Below are 24266 nucleotides of genomic sequence, written 5' to 3' on the forward strand. Positions count from 1 at the left end.
GTGGCAGGCCTGGGGATCTAGGGATGAGGGAAGTATAGCCCAGAGCTCCCCGGGGAAGGAGAGGACAGAAGCATAAACCGACACTCACCCTCTAGAGGACAGGTAACTGTGAGTGTGTGCTCTGCGGGGGAACCCAGGGAGGCTTCCTGGAGGGGGTGGCATTTGCCCTGGGCCTGAGGGATGGCAGGCAAGGTGGAAGCCAGCATCAAGGCCTAAGGAATAGTTTGGGCAAAGGGTTGGCAGTGAAGGTGAGAGGGTTGGGTGTGACACGCCAGAGGAGAAGTCACTCTCCAAGTTCATGAGGCCCCTTGGTGGTTGAGTCACCGCCGGGACCCTGTCTCTGATGGAAGGGAGCGCTCCGGTGCCCCATGGAGGCCTGGCACCAAGAAATCCTATCAAGGAAGTTCTCAAAGCCCCAGAGTCAGTGGATTCCTGCGAACGCAGCATCCAAGGGTGGGCACTTCCCCAACTGCAGTGAAGCTATGGGGCGGGGAAGAGGAAGTGTGGGCCCCAGGCCAGACCTAGAGAGCCCAGAGGCGGAGCCTCTTCTAAGTGACAGAAGCAGGGGCGAGGCCTCCCCAGGGCCGTTTCCTGGGACCGCCTGGGACCACAGCAGAGACACAGGGTGGCTAGAGGCGAGAGAGGTGAACGCGGCCTGGGCCTGCCTGGGTGAGAGACCCTTGCCACTCACGCCCCGGGAACACTGGCGGCCATGGCCGTGGCCCAGCAGCTGCGGGCTGAGAGGTGAGTGCAGGGGCAGAGCCCTCCCCGGGCCTCCTCGCTGTTCCTCGCAGGCCTTGGGGGACAGAGGCGGACCCTCCTGCAGCCCTTTATTACCAAGGTCAAAAGTTAGGAGGCTGAAACTGAGTCAGAACCCAAGTGCTCGGCCACGCAGATTCTTAGAAGTGTTTTTCAAGGAACCTTCCAGTTTTTGCTCACTTCCCTCAGGCGCAGATGAAGACGCCGAGGCCCAGAGAGGGGAAGTGACTTTCCCAGGGTCACACAGGAGTGTCGCATCTGGACAGGATCAGGTGTCCTGGGGCCCAGGCCGGGCTCACTGCTTTGCATGGCTTTTCATCTTCTGTTCAAACAGAATCACAGAATCTGGCTTCTTCCTCTTTACCCAGGGCCTGGCTCAAATGCCAGAAGCCTTCTCTGACAGCCCCCTCGTTGTTCTCGGACCACCGGCCTGGTTTCCTTTTTCCGCACAGTCCTTAAACTGCTTGCAAGGACATTCTACACTCACTCATTTGCTTCTGTCTCCCTGGCATCCCCATTAGAAGCAGGCTCCGTGACAGTATTTGTCCCCTGGTCACTGCCCTATCCCCAGCATGTACCACCTTTGAGCTGGAGAATGTCCCGGGATCCTTCGGGTCCAGGTGCTGTCATTGCACAGATGAGAAAAGATGAGGACTAAGGAGGATAAAGTACTTACTCAGGGTCACATGGAGCCCGGCCTCATCAGGGCTTAGCTTCATCTCTCAGCAAGCCTGTGCTCTGAGCTGTGGGGGACCCGAGGACACAGGGCGTGGCTCCTGCCCTCGATGGGAGCAGCAGGTGACATCAGAAAAAAAGCACGCTGGGTGGCGGTGATGGGGCGGGCTTATTTGGGGTCAAAGCGGGCAGCAAAGGGTCCACGGCGGCGTCTGGGGTTACAGGTGGAATTTCCAAAGGCTGAAGGTCAGAAGAAAGCTTGTCTGTGTGTGCGCTGAAGGAGGGGTCGCAGAAGCAAGGGCTTGGAGGGTGGTGCAAGGGCTGGGTTTTCCCACCGGATTCCAGATTCTTCCTCCACGGCTCTCACTGGAGAGGAAGCTGAACACACAGGAAGTGGCTGCAGCGTGAAGCTCGTGGCACTTCCTGTTTCTTGGGGTGCGTGTGTCAGAAGACAGGACGCCCCCCAAAGAGCTGGTCCCCCCAGACTGTGCTCCCTTCCTCCCATCCTCTGTTTCTGTCCAGCCACCCTTACCCTCCCCAGAGGACGAAGGGGCACCCGCCTCCCTCCCTTCTCGGGGCCATGGAGCCAGGTCTTGGGCCTCCCTGCCCCTCGGATGCCCTGGACGTGCTGTGCCTGAGGCCAGAGCAGAGGACACGAAGGGAAAGCAAGGGTACAGCCGGGCTTTCTAAGACCTGAGACATCCAAAGTTGGAGAGGACTGCCTTGGGGTAGTGAGATGGGTCCCAACAAACATGTTTTAACCACTTCCTGAGTGCGGGAGCCACAAAACCCGAGCTAGCTGCCCCCTGAAGGTCTGTCCAGGCCTCAGCCCCCTCCCATCCGGGATCCAAAGTGGACTTTTCGCGAACGACACGAGTGCGTATGAACCCAGAGCATCCCCCGGCCCCAGAAGGCCCTGGGTTGACTTCAGCTCTGAGGGGTCCCGGCTGACGTCTCCGGGGGAGCAGGTTTTCTAAGGTGACTCCCAGTCAGGATCGCTGCTCCCCGCCCCCCCACTCTGCCCTGGTGCACAGCTTCCTGGCTCAGCCCCCCCCCCCCCCACACACACACACACAGCAGGGTCACGCCCATGCTGACCCCCAGGGCACTTGCTAAAACACAGACACGGGAGCGGCCCTGTGCAGCAGCGAGTAGGGTCCCTGCTTTCGTGGGGACTCTCAGGCTGGGCTCGTCACAGATGAGACCTCCTGACCCTCCAGGGGTCCCCGTTTAATAGAGGGAGGAAGGAGCCCAGGCACAGAGGGGAGTCTTCCCAAGGTCCCCGCTGGCAATGGCCGAGCAGGGACTCGGGGGTCACCTTCTCCCCCGCGCCTTCCCGCTCTGATGTCCATGCTGTCCCAGTGTAACCCCTTCCTTGCCCCCACCGCCCCGCCCCCAGCGCAAGGCACAGGGCCTTCATGATGGGCCCTGCCTGTCTCCCTCGCTCCGTCTCTCCTTCCTTTCTGCCTCTCGCTGTGCGTTCCAACGGTGCTCAAACTGCCCCCCGCCCCGAAGTTCCTTGAACTTGCCCCCTCCTGCCTGCCTAGAGCCTTTGCACTCAGTTTCCCTTGCCTGTGGTCCTGTAGCTTGCCTGTGGTCTTCGTCTCCCGCTGGCCCAGCCCCACTTCTTCTGGGAAGCCCTCCCTGACTACCCTCGGTCTGCGCGAGCCGAGCCCTCCGACGGGTAGAGCGCCCTGCTCTTCTCTCTGGTGGACGTAAGTCCCATCTTCGAAGTACCTGCTTGCCAAGCTCTCTTGCCTGTTTCCCTGCCGATTCTCGGAGGGACTATAATAATGGCCGGCTCTGTTACAGCTCAAAACACCGAGTGCTTTTCCTTCCCGGCCTCTCTGACCATTGAAATGACATCATCATTCGTTCCGCGTCCAACTCTGGGTCCATGAGACCCAGAAGCCAGAAGCCACGTCCTAACGTGCTTAGGACAGTGTCTGAGCTCCCCTAGATGCCGACAAGGATGTGCTGTTATTATCGTTGCTGATGCTGTTGTTGTGATTAGTACCTCAGACGGGGAAACTGAGGCTGGGAGGAGGGCTGGGATTTATCGAAGTGCCTGCAGCGAGCTGTGGGGGCAGCAAATGAGGGGCAGGGTGGCGGCGTTTGGGAACAGAATTCTAGAGCCACACCACTTAGGCTCAAATCCCAGCCTCTCGATTTCCTTGGGCAGGTTCCGTAGCCTCTGTGTGTGCCTCAGTTTCCCTGTCTGTAAAAAGGTGTCAGGAGAGCATCTGGCACGTAGCACACGCTCAGGAAACAGTTAAGTGTAGTAACTGTTACCCAACCTTCCCGATTCGCTGCCCAGAGCCATTTCTACGCTCTGGTTCCTTCCTGTCCCCCTGCCATTGCATTGCAGATGAATTACCCGTGAAGCACACAGCCTCAAGGGAGAAAGTGGAGGAAGCAGCTTCTCCCAAGGGTGTTGGCCGCGGGGGCGGGGGGGGGGGCATGTGTGGAAAGTGAGTGGGGGGGAGGGGCTGCCAGGGGTCACTGAGCTGCTCAGAGAGTGGTGGGGATTTCCTCTGCCTGCCCATTGTCACCCTGAGTCACCCCCCCCATCCCCGATGGCAGCCACCAGCGTCCCGAGGTAGCCGGAGGTCCCACGCAGCCCAGGCCCCATGGGGACCAGCAGCAGCTGCGACTGGGTGTGCAGACTCAGAAACTGACCTCCTCTGAGGGCGTCGGAAGTGGTCGCCCCGCCCCCACTCCCACCCTGTCTCCCAGCTGCTCTGAACTCTGTGACCCCTGGCTGCTTTCTCTGTCCCCTTGGCTGGCTGTTTTCTCTTCCTCCAACGTCCCTGTCGGCCCCCTCTGCTCACGGTTTGCTCTTCCAGGGGGATCTTTACCGCGAGTCACGGGCACGTGGTTCTTAACCTCTCCCGCTGCAGCAGAGAGAGACCCACGCTCAAGCCCCCTGAGCTCCGGAACCACAGCGGCTCTTGCCAGACCTTGACCTGGGAGCCCAAGAGAGTCCCGCGTTAGCATGCCCGGAACTGAGTCCAGCAACCCTGCTCCCCTCCCACTCATCCTCGTCAGAATATGGGTGACACGTGGGTGTCACTCTTGACCCTGCCCTTTCGTTCACCTCTGCATCCAAGTAGTCCCCAAACCCTGCTGGCCGTATGCCAGGAATGACTCACGAGTTGGTAGTGTGTCTGTTAGAAATGTATGAGGCTGCTGGGCACAGAGAAACTGAGGGTAGCTTAAACACACAGGGGCTTATTTTTTTTCACGTGACAAGACGTCCAGAGGCAGGCCACAGCTGCTCGGTGACCCAGCACCAGCCTCCCAGAATTCCTTCGGTCTCCTCGGGTCTCTGCCTCATGGATGCAATATGGCTGCTGTGGGTCCAGATGGCACATCTGTGTTTAGGGCAGGCCAAAGGGGAAAGGAGAGGAATCCCTGCCGGCCCGTCCCTTCCTCTGGATCAGGAAAGTGAACGCTCTCTGAGAGGCCCCTGCCCCAGATTTTCTCTTAGGTCTCATTGGCCAGAAATGGTCCCGTGGCTGGTCTCAGCTGCAAGGGAGGCTGGGAAAATAGGAAGGAGGTTATGAGGTGCGGCTCAGACCAATCATGGTCTGTCACCTTGAGGCCAGGCCCACCGCCACCTGAAAGAATTGGGGCTTGATTAGCAGGAGGAAGCAAGGGACACAGCAATGAGACAGCGTCTGCCGAGGGTCGTGTCTCTGCGACTGTTCTTTCTGCCTGTCCCCGCTGTCTGGCTCTGTCGCCATCGTCTCTCCATTGCACCGAGGCACTGCAGGGCCTCACAGTGGTGCTCTGTCCCTCCGGCCTCTGTCCTTTTCCTCTCCACACAGCTGACTCCACCCACAGAAGCCCCGAGCCCACTCCTCGGGCCTTGAAACCTTCGCATATGCTGTTCCCACTGCCTGGAAGGCCCTCCCCTGGTGGATTCCCCTTCGACCTTCTCTTCAACGACCTTCTGGACCTGGCTCAAACGTCACCTCCTCCCCAGGCTGGGCAGGATGAACCATTCTCCCTGTGGGACACGTGCTGACTTTGTTTCCTCCCGTGACCCGGGGCCTAGACCCGGAGGACGTGACTCGATGTGCGGCTCCTGGATGAATAGCGCAGCCACAGAGCAATTTGCTAGACTATGATACGGCTGCTGGCATATGGTCCCCTCTCCAAACGGGTTCACTCTCAAGGTCGGGTCCCGGAAGGGGTGTTGACACAGGCGACGGGCCGGCGGGCTGCAGGTGGTAACCAGGCTTTCTTTCCCTCCCGCCTCCCTCAGCGACTTTGAACAGCTTCCCGATGACGTAGCCGTCTCGGCCAACATCGCCGACATCGAGGAGAAGAGGGGCTTCACCAGCTACTTTGTAAGAGAGACCCTGACCTTCCGCCTCTGACCTCTAAACCTCCAACTCTCATCCCTTAACTTCTAGCCCTGGGCTTTGCAACAGGGTGATTTGCCTCCAGGGGACATTTGGTAGTAAATGTCTTTTTGTAAGACTAGTTTTTTTTTTTTTTTCAAGTTTATTTACTTTGAGAGAGAAACATACACAGAGAGAGAGAGAGAGAAGGGGAGAGAAATCACGTGCGCACACGCGAGCAGGGGAGGAGCAGAGAGAAACAGAGGGACAGAGAGAATCCCAAGCAGGCTCCTCGCTGTCCGCGCAAAGCCGGGGACGGGGCTCGATCCCACAAACCTTGAGATCGTGACCTGAGCCGAAACCCAGAGTCGATCGCTTAACCGACCGAGCCACCCGGGCGCCCCTGGTAGTAAATACCTGGAGACATTTTTGATGATTACCACTTGTGGGGGGGGGGGTGTCACCGGCGGGATGGAGCCCAGAGAGGCCTCTCAGCACCCTGGGGTGCACAGCACAGCCCCCCCCCCCAGAGAAGGGTGGCCCCCAGTGTGATACCGAGGTTGAGCAACGCTGCTCTGATCCTAGCACCTTCGAACCCCGCCCCCCCTCCCCCCCAGTCTGGCCCTGGCCGCCCTCCACCCTGGCCTGTGTCCTCTCCAGGTTTTTGTCATCGAGGTGAAGACTAAAGGAGGATCCAAGTATCTCATCTACCGCCGCTACCGCCAGTTCTACGCCTTGCAGAGCAAGCTGGAGGAGCGCTTTGGGCCCGAGAACAAGACCAGCCCGTTCACCTGCAGCCTGCCCACACTTCCGGGTAGGCCCCTGGCTGCGGAGCTGCGAGCCCGGCCCCGCGACACAGCCGCCACCCGCCGCCGATCCCTCCAGCTCCATTTAGCCCCCACGCAAACCCTTCAGTCCGAGGCCCCTCCCGGCAGTCGCGGGCTGCCCCCTCCGGCCTCACGGCCCTCGCCCTCCTGTGCTCCGATGACTTCGCGGCCACCCTGTTTCAGCCATCCCCGCCTTGTCCATCCCACGGACTCGCGAGCGCCCCCTCTCGCCCGGTCCGAGAGCTGCCCTCTGACCGCAGGCCCCTTCTGGGGCCGGTTTCCCGGAGCTTCCGCTCCCTCCTCCTCCCCTCTCCTCCCGGAGGCCGGAGGCCGGAGGCCGTGGGCGCCTCATCGCTGTTTCTGGACAGTCCCCTCCCCCCTCGCCTCCTGGCCTTTCTTCCCGGCTCCGGCTCCGTACCCCGCACCCCGGACAGGCGCAAATCTCCGGCCACGGAGCACCTGCCCTCTTGAGCCCTGCAGGGGTGTAGGGTGCCGGGTGCTGTCCCCCAGGGGCCCCCCCGGCTTCTCTCTTCCTCCTTCAGAGCCAGTTCTGCTCACGCCTGGCCCATCACTTCTCTGGGGCTGCCAGGGACAGGGACCCTCCTGCTCCCGTCCCCCCCCCCCCAGGCTCCAGCACGCTTTGTCCCCCTCTCTGTGTGTGGCTTTCCCCTGACAGCATATCCGTGGCCTCCTGGTACTCTCGCCTTCTCCCAGTTCACTTCCAGCCTCACCCCTGCTCCTCCAGCTCCTTACAGAATCTGTCCCCCCTGCTGCCCCTTGAAAGGTGGGCCTTCTGTGCGGTGCCATCTCCCCTCCAGACACCCTCCCCCGAACCAGGTAATCTGAACTCTGACCTTAACTGCTCCCTTCTTGCTGCTGAGTCCCAGCCGCCTCCCGACCCCAGACCTCAGTCACTGTCCCCCTACTACTAGCTGGACACCAGCTCCTGCCCATCTCACGGGTGGCAGGAGCCAGACATTCACCTTCCGGTGGGAGTTCTTCCGGTAGACGGTTCTACCGGGGGGGCCCCGCCTAAGGCGCCTGGAGAGGACATGTGTCTTGGGTCAGCCGTCATCTGTTTCCCGATCCCCCTAAACACGCTGCCTTGCTTTTGAGGAAAGACCCCTTCATCTACCCAACAAATATTGATTGATTTGGGCCTCGTTGGCATCTTAGGAGCCCCCTAAAAGTTCAAGAATTTTGATGCCCAAGTCCCACCCCCGGAGCCCCTGATTTAATAATCCCGGGTGAGTCCTATGACAGTGAGATTCTTAAATGCTCCTCGGGTGACTTCGATGTGTAGCCTGGGTTGAGGACCCCTGTGTTAGGTCGTGGGATCCAGTTGAGAACTAAGCAAAGTTCCCCTTCTCTTGGAGCCAGGAATTGTGTGTGTGTGTGTGTGTGTGTGTGTGTGTGTGTAGGAACAGGCAGTAAAGAAACAAGTAAAATATCAGCTGGAAACAGTGCAACCCAGCTGAAAGCAAGCTGAAAGGTGTGGACTGGAGGGGCCTCTTGAGCGCCGCTGAGACAGTGGGGAGGGTTCCTGGCCTCGGCGGGGGGGGGGGGGGCGGTGCAGCTCGGGGCCCAGAGACCATGTGCTCGGGCCAGGCTCCCAGGACAGCTCTTTGCACTTCCTCAGCTAAAGTGTACGTGGGTGTGAAACAGGAGATCGCTGAGATGCGGATTCCTGCCCTCAACGCCTACATGAAGGTAACCGTGGGGCCGTGCCGCCTGGGCACCTGGGAGGGCATCAGGGAGGGCACCTGGGAGGGCATCTGGAAGGGCACCTGAGAGGGCACCTAGGAGGGTATCAGGGAGGGCACATGGGAGGGTATCAGGGAGGGCACCTGGGAGGGCATCAGGGAGGGCACCTGGGAGGGCATCTGGGAAGGCACCTCGGAGGGTATCAGGGAGGACACCTGGGAGGGCATCAGGGAGGGCACCTGGGAGGGCATCTGGGAAGGCACCTCGGAGGGTATCAGGGAGGACACCTGGGAGGGCATCAGGGAGGGCACCTGGGAGAGTATCAGGGAGGGAATCAGGGAGGGCACCTGAGAGAGCATCTGGGAGGGCACCTGGGAGGGCACCTGAGAGAGCATCTGGGAGGGCACCTGGGAGGACCTGGGAGGGCATCTGGGAAGGCACCTCGGAGGGTATCAGGGAGGACACCTGGGAGGGCATCTGGGAGGGCACCTGGGAGGGCATCAGGAAGGGCACCTGAGAGAGCATCTGGGAGGGCACCTGGGAGGACCTGGGAGGGCATCTGGAAGGGCACCTGGGAGGGCATCTGGGAAGGCACCTCGGAGGGCATCAGGGAGGGCACCTGGGAGGGCATCAGGGAGGGAATCAGGGAGGGCACCTGAGAGAGCATCTGGGAGGGCACCTGGGAGGACCTGGAAGGGCATCTGGAAGGGCACCTGAGAGGGCATCTGGGAAGGCACCTCGGAGGGTATCAGGGAGGGCACCTGGGAGGGCATCAGGGAGGGCACCTGGGAGGGCACCTGAGAGAGCATCTGGGAGGACCTGGGAGGGCATCTGGAAGGGCACCTGGGAGGGCATCTGGGAAGGCACCTCAGAGGGTATCAGGGAGGACACCTGGGAGGGCATCAGGGAGGGCACCTGTGAGGGCATCAGGGAGGGCACCTGGGAGGGCATCTGGGAGGGCACCTGGGAGGGCACCTGAGAGAGCATCTGGGAGGGCACCTGGGAGGACCTGGGAGGGCATCTGGGAAGGCACCTCGGAGGGTATCAGGGAGGGCACCTGGGAGGGCATCAGGAAGGGCACCTGGGAGGGCATCAGGGAGGACACCTGGGAGGGCACCTGAGAGAGCATCTGGGAGGGCACCTGGGAGGACCTGGGAGGGCATCTGGAAGGGCACCTGGGAGGGTATCAGGGAGGGCACCTGGGAGGGCATCTGGAAAGGCACCTGGGAGGGCACCTAGGAGGGCATCAGGGAGGGCACCTGGGAGGGCATCAGGGAGGGCACCTGGGAGGGCACCTGGGAGAGCATCCGGAAGAGCACAGAGAGGGAAGTAGCCCATGTACCATCCCTGAGCACAGCTGTGGGGTTGCTTCTCCTGCTCCAATGGCCCCCATCTTCAATCCTTAAAGGCCTGGCCTGGGGGGAGAAATAGGTTGTGTTCTCAGAGCTCCAGGGGGTGGGGCAGAGGCAGTGGAGAAGGTACAGGAACCGCACTGTGAATCGACCAATCTGATGTCTGTGCCAAGTGTCCTGATAGCGAGCTGAATAGGATCGAGTGTGTGCCCCCGAGGTACCTGCTGCCCAGTGGGGGACACGGAGAGGTGGGTCACAAAAGCACAGAACCGTGGCCTGTGTAACAGAGGCGTGAGGGACGGGGCCCCAGCTCTCTCACATGACCCCTTTGTATGAACTGGAGAAAGGCCCTCCCTTGCCAAGGCACGGGCTTGTGTTAGCTGCATTCATGAGCCTTGCTGAGGTGCCTTTGGATACTCCCCAACCTTTAAATTGTCTGCATCCCTAGGAGATGGAAGCAAAGAGAAAGAAACATCTTGAAGGCTGAGACCAGGCTGGTTAGGAAAGCCCTTCTACCAATCAGGGCTGTGCAAGAAAGCGGCGGGTTTCCTCATGAGGTAGTGAGCACCCTGTCACTAAAGGCATCCAAGCCACGGCTTGATGGCAACCTTAGGAAACTCCAGAGGGGAGCCCTCCTCCTAGCACAGAGGCCCCCTCACAGTCAGTGAGGCCTCCCCTCCTCTTCTCTCATGGCTGAAGAGCACGGAACTAGGCATCTTCAGTCTTCGCTCTGACATTGACCGTTTGGGTGATTTGGGCCAAGTAACTCATCCTCTCTGGGCCTGGGTTTCCTCACCTGTGAAATGCGGCGGTGCCTCCAGCTCTCTGGTCTCCTGGGGGAGGAGTGATGTTGGGAGCTTCCAGAATGTGAGAGATCATAACTCCTAGCGGAGTGAGCGGCAGGAGGAGCGCAGAGGAGGTGGGAGGCAGGAGGAGGTGACCCCTGCCCTCTCCAGTGGCTGCAGGAATCCTGGGCTCTGGGCAGAGAAGAGGGAGGGTGGGAAGCCCCTCCGCTGCCGCACCGGAGGCATCTCCCCTCAAGGGGGCGCTGTGACGCCTGCTCCCTCAGGGTGGCTGGAGGCTCCTGTCTTCCTGCAGGGTAGGAGAGGGGTGAGCTCTGGGGGGGGGGAGGGATGAAGCTGTGGAGCTGGGCCTCTTGGTCGCACACCTGGGCTGGAGGGTCCCCTCTCTGCCTATCTCTGTGTGATTTGGTTCCTTAGAGCCCAGGGGCCCATCAGTGCAGGAATCTCTGCTACGGTTCAGGGCCGGGGAGCTCACTACCACTCTTCCCTGCTCATCTCCTTGGACAGTTACTAGAAAAATCCGATTCCTTGTAACTTGCACCGCTGTCTCACCACTGTCCGCGTGAAGAATATGGATCATGTGATAATGACACCTGCCTGGAAGGCTGTGGGGCGCTTTGCCAGGAGGCTCTTGATATACATTTGTAGGGTAGACGAACAGGCTGATTTACTTCCCTCAGTCACTTGTGAGTTGGATGCTATTATCCCTATTTACAGACGGGGGAGTGGAGGCACCGAGAGGTGGAGCCACGCGTCGGGTGCCATAGAGCAGCCAGAGAGGAGGGCTGAGATTTGAACTCACGTCTCTGGGACGCCAGGGCTGTGCTTTCGCCCTCCGTGCTACGTTGTGATAGAAGTAACAGCAGCGATGATCATGTCCAACTTTGATGGGGCTCTTGCTAGATGCCCGGTCGTGTTGTAAGCGTTGTGCACCTGTTCACTTCTTTAATCCTTACACCATCCCCCCACAAGGCAGGTGCTATTAGCATCCGCCTTTTATGCATGAGCATATGGAGGCACGCTTGGCCAGGGTCACCCAGCTGGTGAGTGGGACTTGATCCCAGGGGTGGCCTGGCTCAGTGTCTGTACCCTTAAACCCATCTCTGGGCTGCCTCCCAGCCCTCCCCATGTGACAGCTGTGTCCTGTCTACGCTCTGCAGTCCTGGTTCCTCTGGAACCTGGTTCCTGGTTCCTGCTGGCCCCTCCCCATCCTGCTGCCTCAATGGGATTCTCGGGAGGGGGCTGGGTGCCTCTGGAGCCATGGCACCCAAAGCTGACCACAGAGCTCCTGGGGACCTATGCGTTGTCCAGCTTGAGGGGGGGGGGGTGACCCTGCCAGATTCTGGGTCCTCTGCGTCCTCACAGCCTTAGGACCTTTGCGTTGTGGCCAGTGTACCCAGCATCAGATGGAGTGAGAGTCCCGACTCCTCGCCTTCCCAGCTCTGCCAACTGGGTCGGGCACTTTGCTTCTCCAAACCTCAGTTTCCCCAACTCTGATATGAGATGAAGTATCAGAAAGCATTTTTTAGGCTGTAATGCCACCAACTGTGGTTGGTTTGGGTCATTTGAGGCATCCTTCCTCCCACTATCGTCTCATTTTCATCTCGAGGATGGGCGTCGGTGGCAGATGGCTCTGGGGGCCCCAGCTCTGTCGCTTGCCAGGCCAGGTGGCCTTGGGCAGGTCCGCTAACCTCCCTGACACTAACTTTCAGGCTTTTTATGAGATGGGGCGAAGCCATGTGGTGTGGCACTGAGCGCAGTTCCTGGACAGTCACCGCCACGTCATCGTACCTGTCGTCACCATTGTTGTGTCTGGAGGCCTTTAAGGTCTTTCCGAATGAACTGTTCTCAAGCCAGCTGGTCCCCTCCTGATCTCAAGCCCAGGAGTAAAGCTTATGAGATGTTACACGTCTTGGACGAAATGAAATGTGTCCTGTTGCCGTGCTTGGGCAGAGCCAGCGTTAATAGAGGGGGGGCGGGGACCAGTGTGGGGGACGGGCATGGAGCAGATAGGCTGGGATGTCCAGACCTTTCTGCTGACCACCCACCTGTGCTGTCTCCTCTCTCCAACACAGAGCCTCCTCAGCCTTCCCATCTGGGTGCTGATGGACGAGGACGTCCGGATCTTCTTCTACCAGTCATCCTATGACGCGGAGCAGGTACCCCAGGCGCTGCGCAGGCTCCGGCCACGCACCCGGAAAGTGTAAGTGACCAGCCCCTGTGCTCTCTGGGCCAGAGCCCTGGGCCACCTCCTCTTAACCAGGATCTCTGCCCCAGATGCCCCTGCTGCAAAGGTACTTCTTTTCCCTGGAGGAAGAGAAGAACCAGAGATCAGTTCTATCCCTGAACACCCCAGGATGTTCAGGTGGTTAGATGAGCCTGGAAAACCAAGCGCAGGGCCTGGAGGGATAGGAGGCGGGTGCATTTTGATGTGTGTGACAGGGCGGACCGGAGGACAGGGGCTGGACCACTGACAGGGAGAGTTTGGAGCCACAGCACCCACGGGGGATGCCGCAGGGCTCTAGGTGCCTGGAGAGAGTGGGGAGAGGGAGGGAAAGGAGGAGCTGCTCTCTCTGCAGACCTTCTCAGAGCCTTTCCTGGGATGCCCTGCCCCCTCCACCCCCCACACGCACTCCGTTGCAGCTCCTGGTGTATCACACTGGTCCCCAGGGGGGCGCTGCTGCTCCCTCTCTGATTCCAAACAGCCCGCTACTCCCTTCCAGCCCCCTCCTCACCAGGAAATAATCATGGAGAATCCAAGCCACTGAAATAAGGCTGGGTTTCGAAAGCCAGGCTTCTGCTGCTGCTAAGAATTCCAGGGACAGGGCTCCTGAGCCCTGGCCTCCCTCCCAGCTCCTCCCTCCCTCCTCAGGCCGGTATCTCTGAGTGTCCTCTTGGTGCCTGGCCATCTCCCCACGCACGCAGGCAGGCATGGTCTCAATGTCACCTGAGCCGCGCGGCCCTGCCCCCAGAGCCCTGGAGCAGTGCACCTCTCCAACCCGTTTCCTTGGTTGAAAAATTAGAGGTTGGGGGTGGGGAGTAGTACGAAGAACAGATGTGAAAGCGTTGGTAAGTTAGAGCACTAAGCAAATGTGTGTCTTCCTCCCCACCTCCTTGCTGAGCCTCTGTTTCCTGGCCCGCGAAAGGAGATACAATCCCTCCCCCAGCGACAGCGGGAACCAGGGAGTGAGTGTGATGGTCAGAGGAGCGATTGTAGCTGCATTTTTGACATCCTCCCCCTCCCCCGCCTTTCCCACCCCTGATGAGGGGCTCCTCTGGGCACAGAAGCAGGGAGCCAGGCCCTGAGAGAACCAGGAGGGCTGACAGGCCTCCCTTCTCTCTCCACAGCAAGAGTGAGTCCCCACCAGGCGCCCTCTTTGACCGCATGGCCGCTCCGAGAGCAGAGGTAACCCCCCCGGCCCCGGGGCCAGGCCTCCCATCTCACCTCTGGGCTCCACCTTCGGCCACTGTGCCCCCACTCTGGGTGCCCTTTGTGTGCCTAGGACGGGGCTGGGTGCTGGGAGCAGGAGGGGATTCGGCCTTAGCCCCGAGGGCGCCCGGCCCAGCTGACAGGAGCTGGTATGGGGAGCATGAGGGGAAGGCGGCCATCCATCATCCATTCAGCAAGCTTTCCTGACCTCCTCCAGACCAGCCCCACCCTGGTCTGGGGTGGGGACTAAAGCCTCAGAAATGACTCACACAAGGCCCTGCCCTCAAGGAGCTCACAGCTCCCTGATGACACACATGTGGAAACAGTGTGGACTGGGGCCCACGCTGGGCGGCCGAGGAAGGTGCTCAACCCCGGGAGTTTGGATGCTTGCCTGTCTGCGCTCATCCCACCAGGTCTGGAAGGAGCAGGTTCTGGAGTCAGAGAGACCTGGCTTCTGATCCTGGTTCCTCCATGAACAAATGAGTGGTCTCAGACAAGTCACTTATCCTCCTTGAGCCAGTCTCCTCAACCATTCACTGGGACCCTGAGGCGTGTGGAGCACGGTAGTAGGGATTCACGGAGTGCTCCCTCCGTCCCGCCTTACTCCACTCTTCTCCCAGGCCCTGTTTGACTTCACTGGGAACAGCAAACTGGAGCTGAATTTCAAAGCTGGAGATGTGATCATCCTTCTGAGTCGGATCAATAAAGACTGGCTGGAGGTGAGGTTGGGGGTGAGGCTGGGGATGATGTTGTTTCGGGTCTCCTGGCGGGGGTCAGAGGAGGCAGGGTCAGGGAAGGCCCCAGGGAAGAGATGCCGTCTGAGGGTCACCCGGGAAGTCCGAGCAGCTGGGTGGGGGCAGCCCGAGGAACACCGCCACGGGGAGGCAGGTGTGTGAGCTCAACAAAAGATCCCGGAGACCACACCTGCCTTCGGTTCTGACCCCAAAGGACAGTTGCTCCAGGCCAGTCAGTTGACCTACTGAACCGACTGTCTTGGTCTATCGCAGGGTTTCTCCCCCGTGGCGCTGTTGACATTTGGGGCCAGATTGGCGTGGGGCCATCGTGTGCCCTGCAGGGCGTTCCACCGCATCCTCGGCCTCCGCTCACCAGATGCGGGCAGCACCCCTGCAGATGACAGTCAGATCCCTCCAGACATTTGGCTCGGGGTGGGGGAGGTTGCAAAATCAGCCGCCACTGGGACGCGCTAGTGGGTCGTCTGGGAGAATTGTCCTAACCGTCGTGCGGCAAGAAGAGAGAGTGATACAGAGCGTAAGCTCCGGGGTCGGCCTGCCTGGTGTCCTTTCCTAGTTGTTTTTAACTAGCTTTGCGTCCCTGGGAACCTTGCTCAACCCTGTGGTTTCCTTTTCCGTAAATGGAGAGAGCTGGCAATTTCTTCCTAGCGGTCCTGGGAGGGCCGGCCGAGGCGCAGCTGTTCGGGGCTTGGCCCGCAGAGGGCCTCCGCGTGTGGCATCTGGCCGGTGCCGGGGCTGCTGGGAAAGTGAAATGAGACTCTGACGCCAGAGTCCGTCTTGACTGTTGCTTCGTCCCCGCAGGTGGCATGTGGGGCCCCCCCAGGGGTGATTGGTGGATGGAGATGGGAGGTCCTGGCCTGCTTCTGGCCATTCCGGTTGGATCCTGCTGCCCTTAAACAAAGTTCCCTTTGGTCGAGGCTCCTGAGGCCGGGGGGCATCTGAAGGAGATTGTGGAACGGGCCCCGGGGGTTCTCGAGGGGGAGGGGAGGGTCACTGCTGTCCAGGAGCTAGACAGGGGCAAGGACCGTTGGTCTGGCCGACTTGGCAGCTTTGATCTTAGCCCCCGTCCTGGAGCCGTGTCTCGGGACTCAGCGGCTCTTACAGCTGTTGGGCATTGCTGGCCACTCTCCAGACCCAGAAAATGTTGCCTTCCTGTTTTCTGAAAAGTTCTGTGTGTGAGTATGCTGGCCGACTTCTGGCCTCAGGTCAAGGGGAGGGTCAGGGGAGGAGCGAGGGGGACTACTTGGAGCCTCAGTTTACATGTCTGTGAAACGGGATGTGGATGATGTCTCTTCCAAAGGCTTGTCAAGATTAAGAGAACATGTGGCAGTGGCTGGGTCTTGGCCTGGAGCTCAGGAGAGAAACCTGGGCCGGAGAGAGAGTTCTGGAAGTCTGATCTAGAGCAGGCGCTCCGTGCAGGAATGAGCGAAGAGAACCACACCCCTTGATCTCCCTCCTCTGTTCTGTTTTCCTCCTTAACACCTGTGGCCATTGGCTCAGCGTGGAGCTCACCAAGCTCCCTGCACATTGACTGTCACCCCCCATTATAATGTGGCTCCCAGAGGGAGGGCAAGCACCCACCGTCCATTCTTTTTTTTAAGTTTTTTTAATGTTTATTTATTTCTGAGACAGAGAGAGACAGAGCATGAGTGGGGGAGGGGCAGAGAGAGAGCAGGCTCCAGGTTCTGAGCCATCAGCACAGAGCCCGACGCGGGGCTTGAACTCACGAACCGTGAGACCATGACCTGAGCCAAAGTCGGTCGCTCAACCGACGGAGCCACCCAGGCGCCCCGAACCCACCATCCATCTTGAGTGCCCAGAGTGTGCCACCTGGCTGGTGCTGGTGACGTCTGTGAACCAATGACCGAATTAGGTGAAAGCAGCTTTCCAGATGAAGCGAGATCTTGACTATTGTTCTATTCTGGGACAGAAATAGAAGTCTTCTTGGGGTCAACAGCACGGTGACCTGGGTCACTTATTCTCCTACCTTTGCATATGACCTCGTCTGCATAATCACAAGGGTGCCGGGTGGGGGGAGGGGGCTCGAAGTTGGGCGCTGCTGTCTCCCTTCCCACTGTCAAGGCGGCCCCTTCTTCCCTCCTCAGGGCACCGTCCGGGGAGCCACGGGCATCTTCCCACAGTCGTTTGTGAAGATCCTCAAGGACTTCCCGGAGGAAGACGACCCCACCAACTGGCTCCGCTGTTACTACTATGAGGACACCATCAGCACCACCAAGTTCGTGGCCTGTCCACCCTCCCTGCCCCTCCCCACCGCCACCCCAGCCCCCCGCATTGCACTCTCCCCTCACCCAACTGAAAGCCTCCAGGGGCTCCAGATAAGCCATGACCAGTAACAGGATGCCAAGACCCAGAGGGGTCCCGCCAGCCTCGTTCCCATGTCCCTCTTCCGGCCTGATGCCCCCTCACCGCTGCCTGTTGTCCCCTTAGGGACATCGCGGTGGAGGAAGACCTCAGCAGCACTCCGCTATTCAAGGACTTGCTGCGGCTCATGAGGTGAGTGGCTGGAGGGGGACGGGGTGGCGGGTGGGGGGGGCGTCAGAGACCCCGGAGGAGAGAACAGAGGGGCAAACGCAGTGTGTTAAGGTTCATCTGCTTTGCCTTCTTGTTTCGGCCCCAGCCCAGCCCCGCAGGGCAGATGTCAGCTCCCCATGACAGAGCCGAGGGGGGGTCCGCAGAGACGTACGGGGCCTTAGACGAGGTCACACGGCCTGTGAGTGCGGATTTGCGGCTAGAGCCAGCTGGCAAAAGACCTGGGGGCTTGGGGCCTCCGCCAGCAGAGAGGACCACCACCTCCCAAGGTCCAGTGTGTCCACGGACCCTTCTTTTACAGAATAGAAATAACATTGGTCAATTCCCGACCATGAGAGTCATTCCTGTTAATTACATGTATATGTATTTATATACATATACATATACATATACATATACATATATATGTATATATACATATACATATGTATATATATACATATACATATATATACATATACATATACATATATACATATACATATATATACATATACACATATACATATACATATATATATATACATATACATGTAATTAACGTCAGAAATGGCAGGAGGGTATAAAGAAGCAGAATCATCTCGAGCATCGCTCCGCTCATCATTAGGCGCGCATTCAGATGTCTCCAGGGCACATCGCCACCCCCTAAATGTGGCGTTAGCTGGCCACGTGGTGTCATTCTGGGGGTGCGCCAGAATGAATGCAGCCACCCCTCCTCGGCTGTTTATGTTACCCCCGCTTCCTTACGCCCACAAATCATGCTGTGGTTCTTGCGTTTGGTGATCTGCCCGATAGTCCCCTCAGGATGAGTGTGTAGGGGTGGAATTTCGGAATTAAGGTGTTGGCAAGTCTGTTAGGTCTCCCATCCCTTTGTCGTATTCCCCATAGGAAGGTTATATCACGTGAGTTCGAGCCCTGCGTCGGGCTCTGTGCTGACAGCTCGGAGCCTGGAGCCTGCTTCGGGTTGTTTTGTGTCTCCCTCTCTCTCTCTGCCCCTCCCCTGCTCACGCTCTGCTGTCTCTCTCTCTCTCTCTCAAAACTAAATAAACATTAAAGATATTTTTGTAAAGGTTACATCACTTTTCACTTTCGCCAGCCAGGTCCACCCCACGTCAGACAGTCCCAGTCCCTCAAGAGACCTTCCTCCACGGTGGCACACAGCTCTTGGGGGCTTTATGCTCTCTACTGTGTGCCCGGCCAAACCCACCCCTCGGCCTCACGTCGGTTCTTAACTCTTCACATTTATACACAAGGCACTTCAGGCCGTGCCACGAATTTGTGGTGAAAGCCTCTTCTCCCCTGTAGGTCTCAGTGTCCCCATCTGTGCAGTGGGAGGTTGGACCCCATGATGATAAGGCCTGTGCCAACCTCTGACCCCTTCGGATTCTTAGATCCTGGCTTTAAACCTCCATCAGCCTCCTCTCTCTGTCCCTATGCTTCGGCCTAAGGCCGCTGGACCTCTTATTAACCGTGACCATTCCCACCCAGGCAGGAGTTCCAGAGGGAGGACATCGCCCTCAATTACCGGGATGCCGAGGGGGACCTCGTTCGGCTGCTTTCAGATGAGGATGTGGCGCTCATGGTGAGACAGGCCCGAGGTCTCCCCTCCCAGAAGCATCTCTTTTCCTGGAAGCTACATGTCACCCAGAAGGATGACTACAAAGTCTACAACACTGCCCCCTGAGCTGATGGGGACTAAACAAATAATAAATAAATAAATAAACTTTAAAAATAAATACAAGTATCTTTATTTATTTTTGGGAAAGAGAGAGAGAGAGCAAGCAGGGGAGGGGCAGAGAGAGAGAGAGAGAGAGAGAGACCCAAGCAGGCTCTGCACTATCAGCACGGAGCCCAACACGGGGCTCGAACCCAGGAACCGCGAGACCATGACCTGAACCAAGATCAAGAGTTGGACGCGTTACCGACCGAGCCACCCAGGCGCCCCTCAAAGTATCTTTCAAGTACATTCCTCAGGAAGAAGACAGCGGATCCTCGAGGGACGGGCTGAGCTGCATGAACACATGATAAGCAAAAGCAGCGGTAAGTATCGTGGATTCGTCTTGCATTGACTGAGCCAAGCTGAAACCGTGTTTCCCAGAATGTCCTTCCCCGTGTGGATCCAGACGGTGCGGCCCCTAAGACACGTGGCGCAAGAGATTCAGAAGGGGAGCGCAAAGCAGCAGGAACTTCTTTTTAGTCCAGAGATGCCACTGCAGTTCATGCACACGGGTCCTTCTGTGCTGCTTCACGCTTTGGAACTTCAGAACACAGAAGTCAAAGAGAAGATCCCGGAAGCAGTGAGAGAATGTTGCAATGGCCACAAAAGAACAACACTGAAAACGACAGCAGGCTTCTTGGTAACACTCTCAGTGTCAGGTTCTCGATCCCGGGCTGGGTGTGTGTTTAGCTCCCTGCCACAGGGCACCAGTTTCTTTGGGTTCCTGTTTGTCCTTGCTTCTCTCACGGCACATGCATCTTCTGTCTTTGACAGCCCTCATCACTCGACCAGACACAGATACAGCAGCATCATATAGAAGGTTTGACCAGGGGCACCTGGCTGACTCTCTCGGTTGGGCATCCGAATTCGTCAGGTCACAATCTCGCGGTTTGTGAGTTCGAGCCCTGCGTTGGGCTCTGTGCTGACAGCTCAGAGCCTGGAGCCTGCTTCTGATTCTGTGTCTCCCTCTCTCTACCCTTCTTCCTCTCATGCTCTGTCTCTCTCTGTCTCTCAAAAATGAATAAACGTTAAAAAAATTAAAAATAAAACAAATTTAAGGTTTAACCAGCTCCCATGATTGAAGAAGATTAAATCCTCAAGGTAAATCTCTCGTACCCTTTTCCTAGTGGTCCTGCTTCTCTGATGGAATCCTGAGATACACATGCATATAAATTCAAATAAATATTCTCAATATAAGTGAATAATAACTTCTCATTTCCATGGTTAAAAAAGGACAGAATTAAAATACTGGATGATAATAATCATACATGTACTGGGAGAGGTGGAATTAAAGCGTTCCAAGGTGCTTACGCTATCCATAACCAGAGTTAAAATTTGTTTAACATTAGGCTTTGCCAAATTAAGCGTGCATGGTAAAATTTCAATGAAAATTATCCAAAGACTAGAAAGAGAACGTATGTATTTCATTTACATCAAAATGAATAAGAAAAAAGGAAATCAATTTAAAAGAGGCAAGAAATGGGGCGCCTGGCCGGCTCAGTCAGGGGATCGTGGGACTCTTGATCTCGGGGTTGTGACTTCAAGCCCCATGTTGGGTGTGGAGATAACTTAAAAAGAAAACCTTAAAAAAAAAAAAAGCGAGACAAGAAAGAGGAAAAAAGAGGTAGATTTCAAAAGCCACTTGTCCAAATACATCGTTTTGGTACTTGAAACGTGTATGGACTCAATGCACCAATTAAGAGATTGTCAGATTAGAGTTTTTAAAAACTAAGTCCATGTAAGTGTCATACACATGAGAGACTCACATAAAATCTGAGGATGTGGAAATGTCGAAAGCAAAAGCATACAAGAAGATATTCCTGACAACTGCCAAGCCAAAGACAGCTTAGTGTCAGGGAAGGGGATGTCTCTACAGACCCACAGTCTTTTTTTGCATAAATTTAGTGACAGCCCTTGACCCTAAACAGATAGCTACGCTTACCAGCCACACTGGTATACTTTGTTGCTTTGGAGAGGAGGTGTGATTTTTTTCCTTTATTTTTGACTTTATGTTAACTGAAGTACCAAAATGTCAAAATCGGAGGTAAAAAAACTTTTGCTGATACCCAAGCTGCTGAAAACTGCATTAGGGGGGTTGCTATGATATTAACTGACTGGAACTTTGACACTTTGAACTTTGAACTTTGATCAATTGACAGTGGGGAGGAAACTGATGACGACCCACCAGTTGGTTACACCCTATGGACTTTTCTTGGTATGCAAAGGGCTGCAGGTACACACAGGATACTTTTGGAACTAACCGGGAAAAAGCCAACATGTGCCATCTTGGAAAAGTATATACAACTTGCTGTTCATTATCATGCAAACAAGGCAACAGGGGTAACCAAAGAATTGTTTTCTGATTGACTAGTAATGGCTTTGTACCAGGGGTGCAAACTCACTGCAGGCATTCTAGATTGGAAAAAAAGAATTATAAGATGTTATCATCATTTCTGGAAAACTGCTCTGCACGCCTCCTTCCTGAGCTTCTCACGAAAACCACTGTTTCAGCTTTTATGTCTCCCCAGTGAGATGTGCCCGAGTACAAAGAATTTTAGAGCAAAGATAAACACTTTTTGTTTTCAGACTGTGCTGTGCGCTTGTTATAATCACAGAGCCTAAGACTCCATGACTTCTTAAAAAGAATTTACTCTTAAGAATGTTATTTACACAGTTGCCCGTGCTTGCAATGATGATCACAAATCAACAATTCCCAGACACTCGACAGAACTGCTGTCTACAGCGGTATTTGAAAAATGAACCTGCCTATAAGGGCTTGGGAGACTTTTTATGTGACTGATGAGAAGATAGTAATATCAGACTTCGTACCTGCACAAGAAGTTTATCAGCCTAAAATGGAAGTAACGAGGAGATGATGTCAAAGAAATGGTAAACTCTATGGTTCATCTATCATTCATTCTTGGCGTGATGGGGAAATTCCTGAAGTGGTGTTACATACAGATAAGAGTTGACCGTGACCATGAAGGTGCTGATGATATGAGGGACACAGATGAAATCATGCCCCTTGCCAAGGTGGTGAATATTTGTGATCGGGGAATAGCCTTGAACATTCTGCAATTAGTAACGTGTAGAAGGTAAAATGGCAAACTGCCCAACTAGAAATAGACTTCTTAGGAAGAAATCGAAGTTAACGGATACTCACTAAAAAGAGCATCAATTGCAATGCTGCTTCTTCATTTGAGAATCCTATTCCTGACTCATCAAGTATCCAATAGGAAAATGATGGCATCCTCAAATTAGGATGATCCAAGGAGTGTTTAATAAAGAAACTACTTGCAAAGGTAGATGCGGCATGTGGGAAACTAGAAAGAATGGCTCAGTATCCCGGAGATAGGACTACAGACCTGTTACATTCCTGGGTCCATAGGAATAAAAGGAGGAAGTGTTTATAAAACTTGGAAGGAGAGAGTTGTGTGCAGAGGGCCACCTTGAGAGGCACAGTGACCTTTGCTTGGTGGACATAACCCACAGTAACCCTTCAGGGAAAGAATGAGAGAAATAAATACCCTATCCTCTTCCTCCTCCCTCCCTCCCTCTGATCTCCCCCAGAAAGAGTATTTCCCCATGGCCAGAACTACCTGGAAGCCAGAGTACTAGGCTATTATCATCCACTCAGGTAAGGTCCCTAGGGCAGAAAGCAGGGTAGAGAAGAACACAGAGTAGAGAGGAATGGGCAAATGAAGATGTCTGGCACAATCTACCTATTTTGCCTCTCTTTTCCTTCACCCAGGTGAAAATTCCATGCCCCCTGGATGGGGAATGTGGAAAGTTTCATCAGCCACAATATCACTGTAGGGCAATATCAACACAGACATACACCCAACTGAAACCTAAAACATTCACTGACACAGGTATTCTTTATATAAAATGGGGGGGGGGAGGTGTTGATTTAAATAACACACATGTGGTTGTTACAGTCATAGGTCATAGGTTCTAAACTGGTAGCTCAAACTATTTCCTTCCACTATTCATTTCATTGTTCCCTTACTCTCTGCCAGCACACTGGCCAGATAGGGGCCTTTATTTGGTGGAATGACCCAACACTTCATTCTATGGGATCTGAGTTCTTGGAAGTCTTGCCTTTATTGAGTTGCCTCAGTATTCCACTGTCCAAGACTAGAGGGTAAGGAAATAATATAAGCACACACACGAATCACTGTAGTTCCAGATATCACCTCCTTTGTGTAGAAACAACTTAATCTCCCCTCAGGCAATAGGCATCAATAGCCCCACTCATTACAGTGACTCCTTTCTCTGCCTGTTGGCTCACTGGCACAAGGAGCCCCAAATGGCTCTGGTTTTTAAAAATGTGACTTTATGGGGCGCCTGGGTGGCTCAGTCGGTTAAGCGGCCGACTTCGGCTCAGGTCATGATCTCGCGGTCTGTGAGTTTGAGCCCCGCGTCGGGCTCTGTGCTGACAGCTCAGAGCCTGGACCCTGTTTCAGATTCTGTGTCTCCCTCTCTCTGACCCTCCCCCATTCATGCTTTGTCTCTGTCTCAAAAATAAATAAACGCTAAAAAAAAAAATTTTTTTTAAATAAAAATGTGACTTTACCATAACCCCCAAGTTTCAATACCCCCATTGTTACTCAATTGTAAATGTTCTTTAAATTCAACTATGATTCTATTCTTTGAGCTATCAGTGACTCAGAAGTGTGTTTTTAAATTTCTAAATATGTGGAGCTCTAAAAATATGTTAATGGTCAAATATAATAATACAGAAAGTGCAGAAAAAGAAAAATACCTGGAAATTAATAAGCTAAGCTACCAATAGCAGAAGTTAAAAAAGGAACAACAGAATTACTGTGAGAAAAGGAAGAAATAACAAAGATAAGCACAGAAGTCAACGTCAACAGCAACAGCAAATATGATAAAAAAAAAAAAGATGGGGAAAAAAGATAAAAAAGATTCTAAAAATGGGTTCTTTGGAAAGACTGGCAAGACTGATAAAAAGCAAAAGAAGGGATAAAAGAAAACTGTTAGGAATAAAAAAGAACCACAATGACAAATAAAACAGAGATTTAAAAGAAACGTACAGAAATCCATCAAAAACCATAATCCTAATTTTTAAATTTTAGACAAAACAAATACTTAGAATAGTATATCTTGGCAAAAAAATTTTTTTTCAGGAGAACTAGAAGCCTGAATTTTCCCTTAAAACTGTTAAATAAATTGAAGCAGAAGTATTGTGCCTCACTAGGTATATACTCCAGGCTAATGGGCAAATTCTACCAAACATTCAAGAAGCAGATCATGCTACTTGGAAAAAAAAAAAAACTTCCAGGAAATAAAAGATAAAATACCTCCCCATTCATCTATGCAGCCAG

At 55.2% G+C, this 24266-nt stretch overlaps 1 protein-coding gene across 2 annotated transcripts; it reads left to right on the forward strand.

The window, feature by feature from the left end:
* Positions 1-474: 474 nt before the first annotated feature.
* NCF4 (neutrophil cytosolic factor 4) lies at positions 475-18915 on the forward strand. 2 transcript variants are annotated; one of them, XM_042993178.1, is made up of 10 exons: positions 492-744; positions 5705-5789; positions 6444-6597; positions 8250-8320; positions 12545-12672; positions 13818-13875; positions 14520-14618; positions 16757-16887; positions 17100-17165; positions 18690-18915. In XM_042993178.1, exons 1-10 carry the CDS (start codon positions 713-715, stop codon positions 18883-18885), a joined length of 1020 nt encoding a protein of 339 aa, XP_042849112.1. In that variant the 5' UTR covers positions 492-712; the 3' UTR covers positions 18886-18915. The 2 variants fall into 2 exon arrangements, with proteins under 2 accessions (XP_042849113.1, XP_042849112.1); XM_042993179.1 differs by lacking the exons at positions 16757-16887; positions 17100-17165; positions 18690-18915 and adding an exon at positions 14907-16294 and having other exon boundaries at positions 475-744.
* The last annotated feature ends 5351 nt before the right edge of the window (positions 18916-24266 follow it).

This window comes from Panthera tigris, chromosome B4 (genome assembly GCF_018350195.1).
Source record: "Panthera tigris isolate Pti1 chromosome B4, P.tigris_Pti1_mat1.1, whole genome shotgun sequence".
Classification (NCBI taxonomy): Eukaryota; Metazoa; Chordata; class Mammalia; order Carnivora; family Felidae; genus Panthera; species Panthera tigris.

Excerpts from the sequence above, each read along its gene's own strand:
- NCF4 (XM_042993178.1), top strand. The coding sequence starts at position 713 with ATGGCCGTGGCCCAGCAGCTGCGGGCTGAGAG. Across the intron at positions 14,619-16,756 it reads TCAATAAAGACTGGCTGGAG|GGCACCGTCCGGGGAGCCAC; the intron begins GTGAGGTTGGGG and ends TTCCCTCCTCAG. Across the intron at positions 17,166-18,689 it reads GACTTGCTGCGGCTCATGAG|GCAGGAGTTCCAGAGGGAGG; the intron begins GTGAGTGGCTGG and ends ATTCCCACCCAG.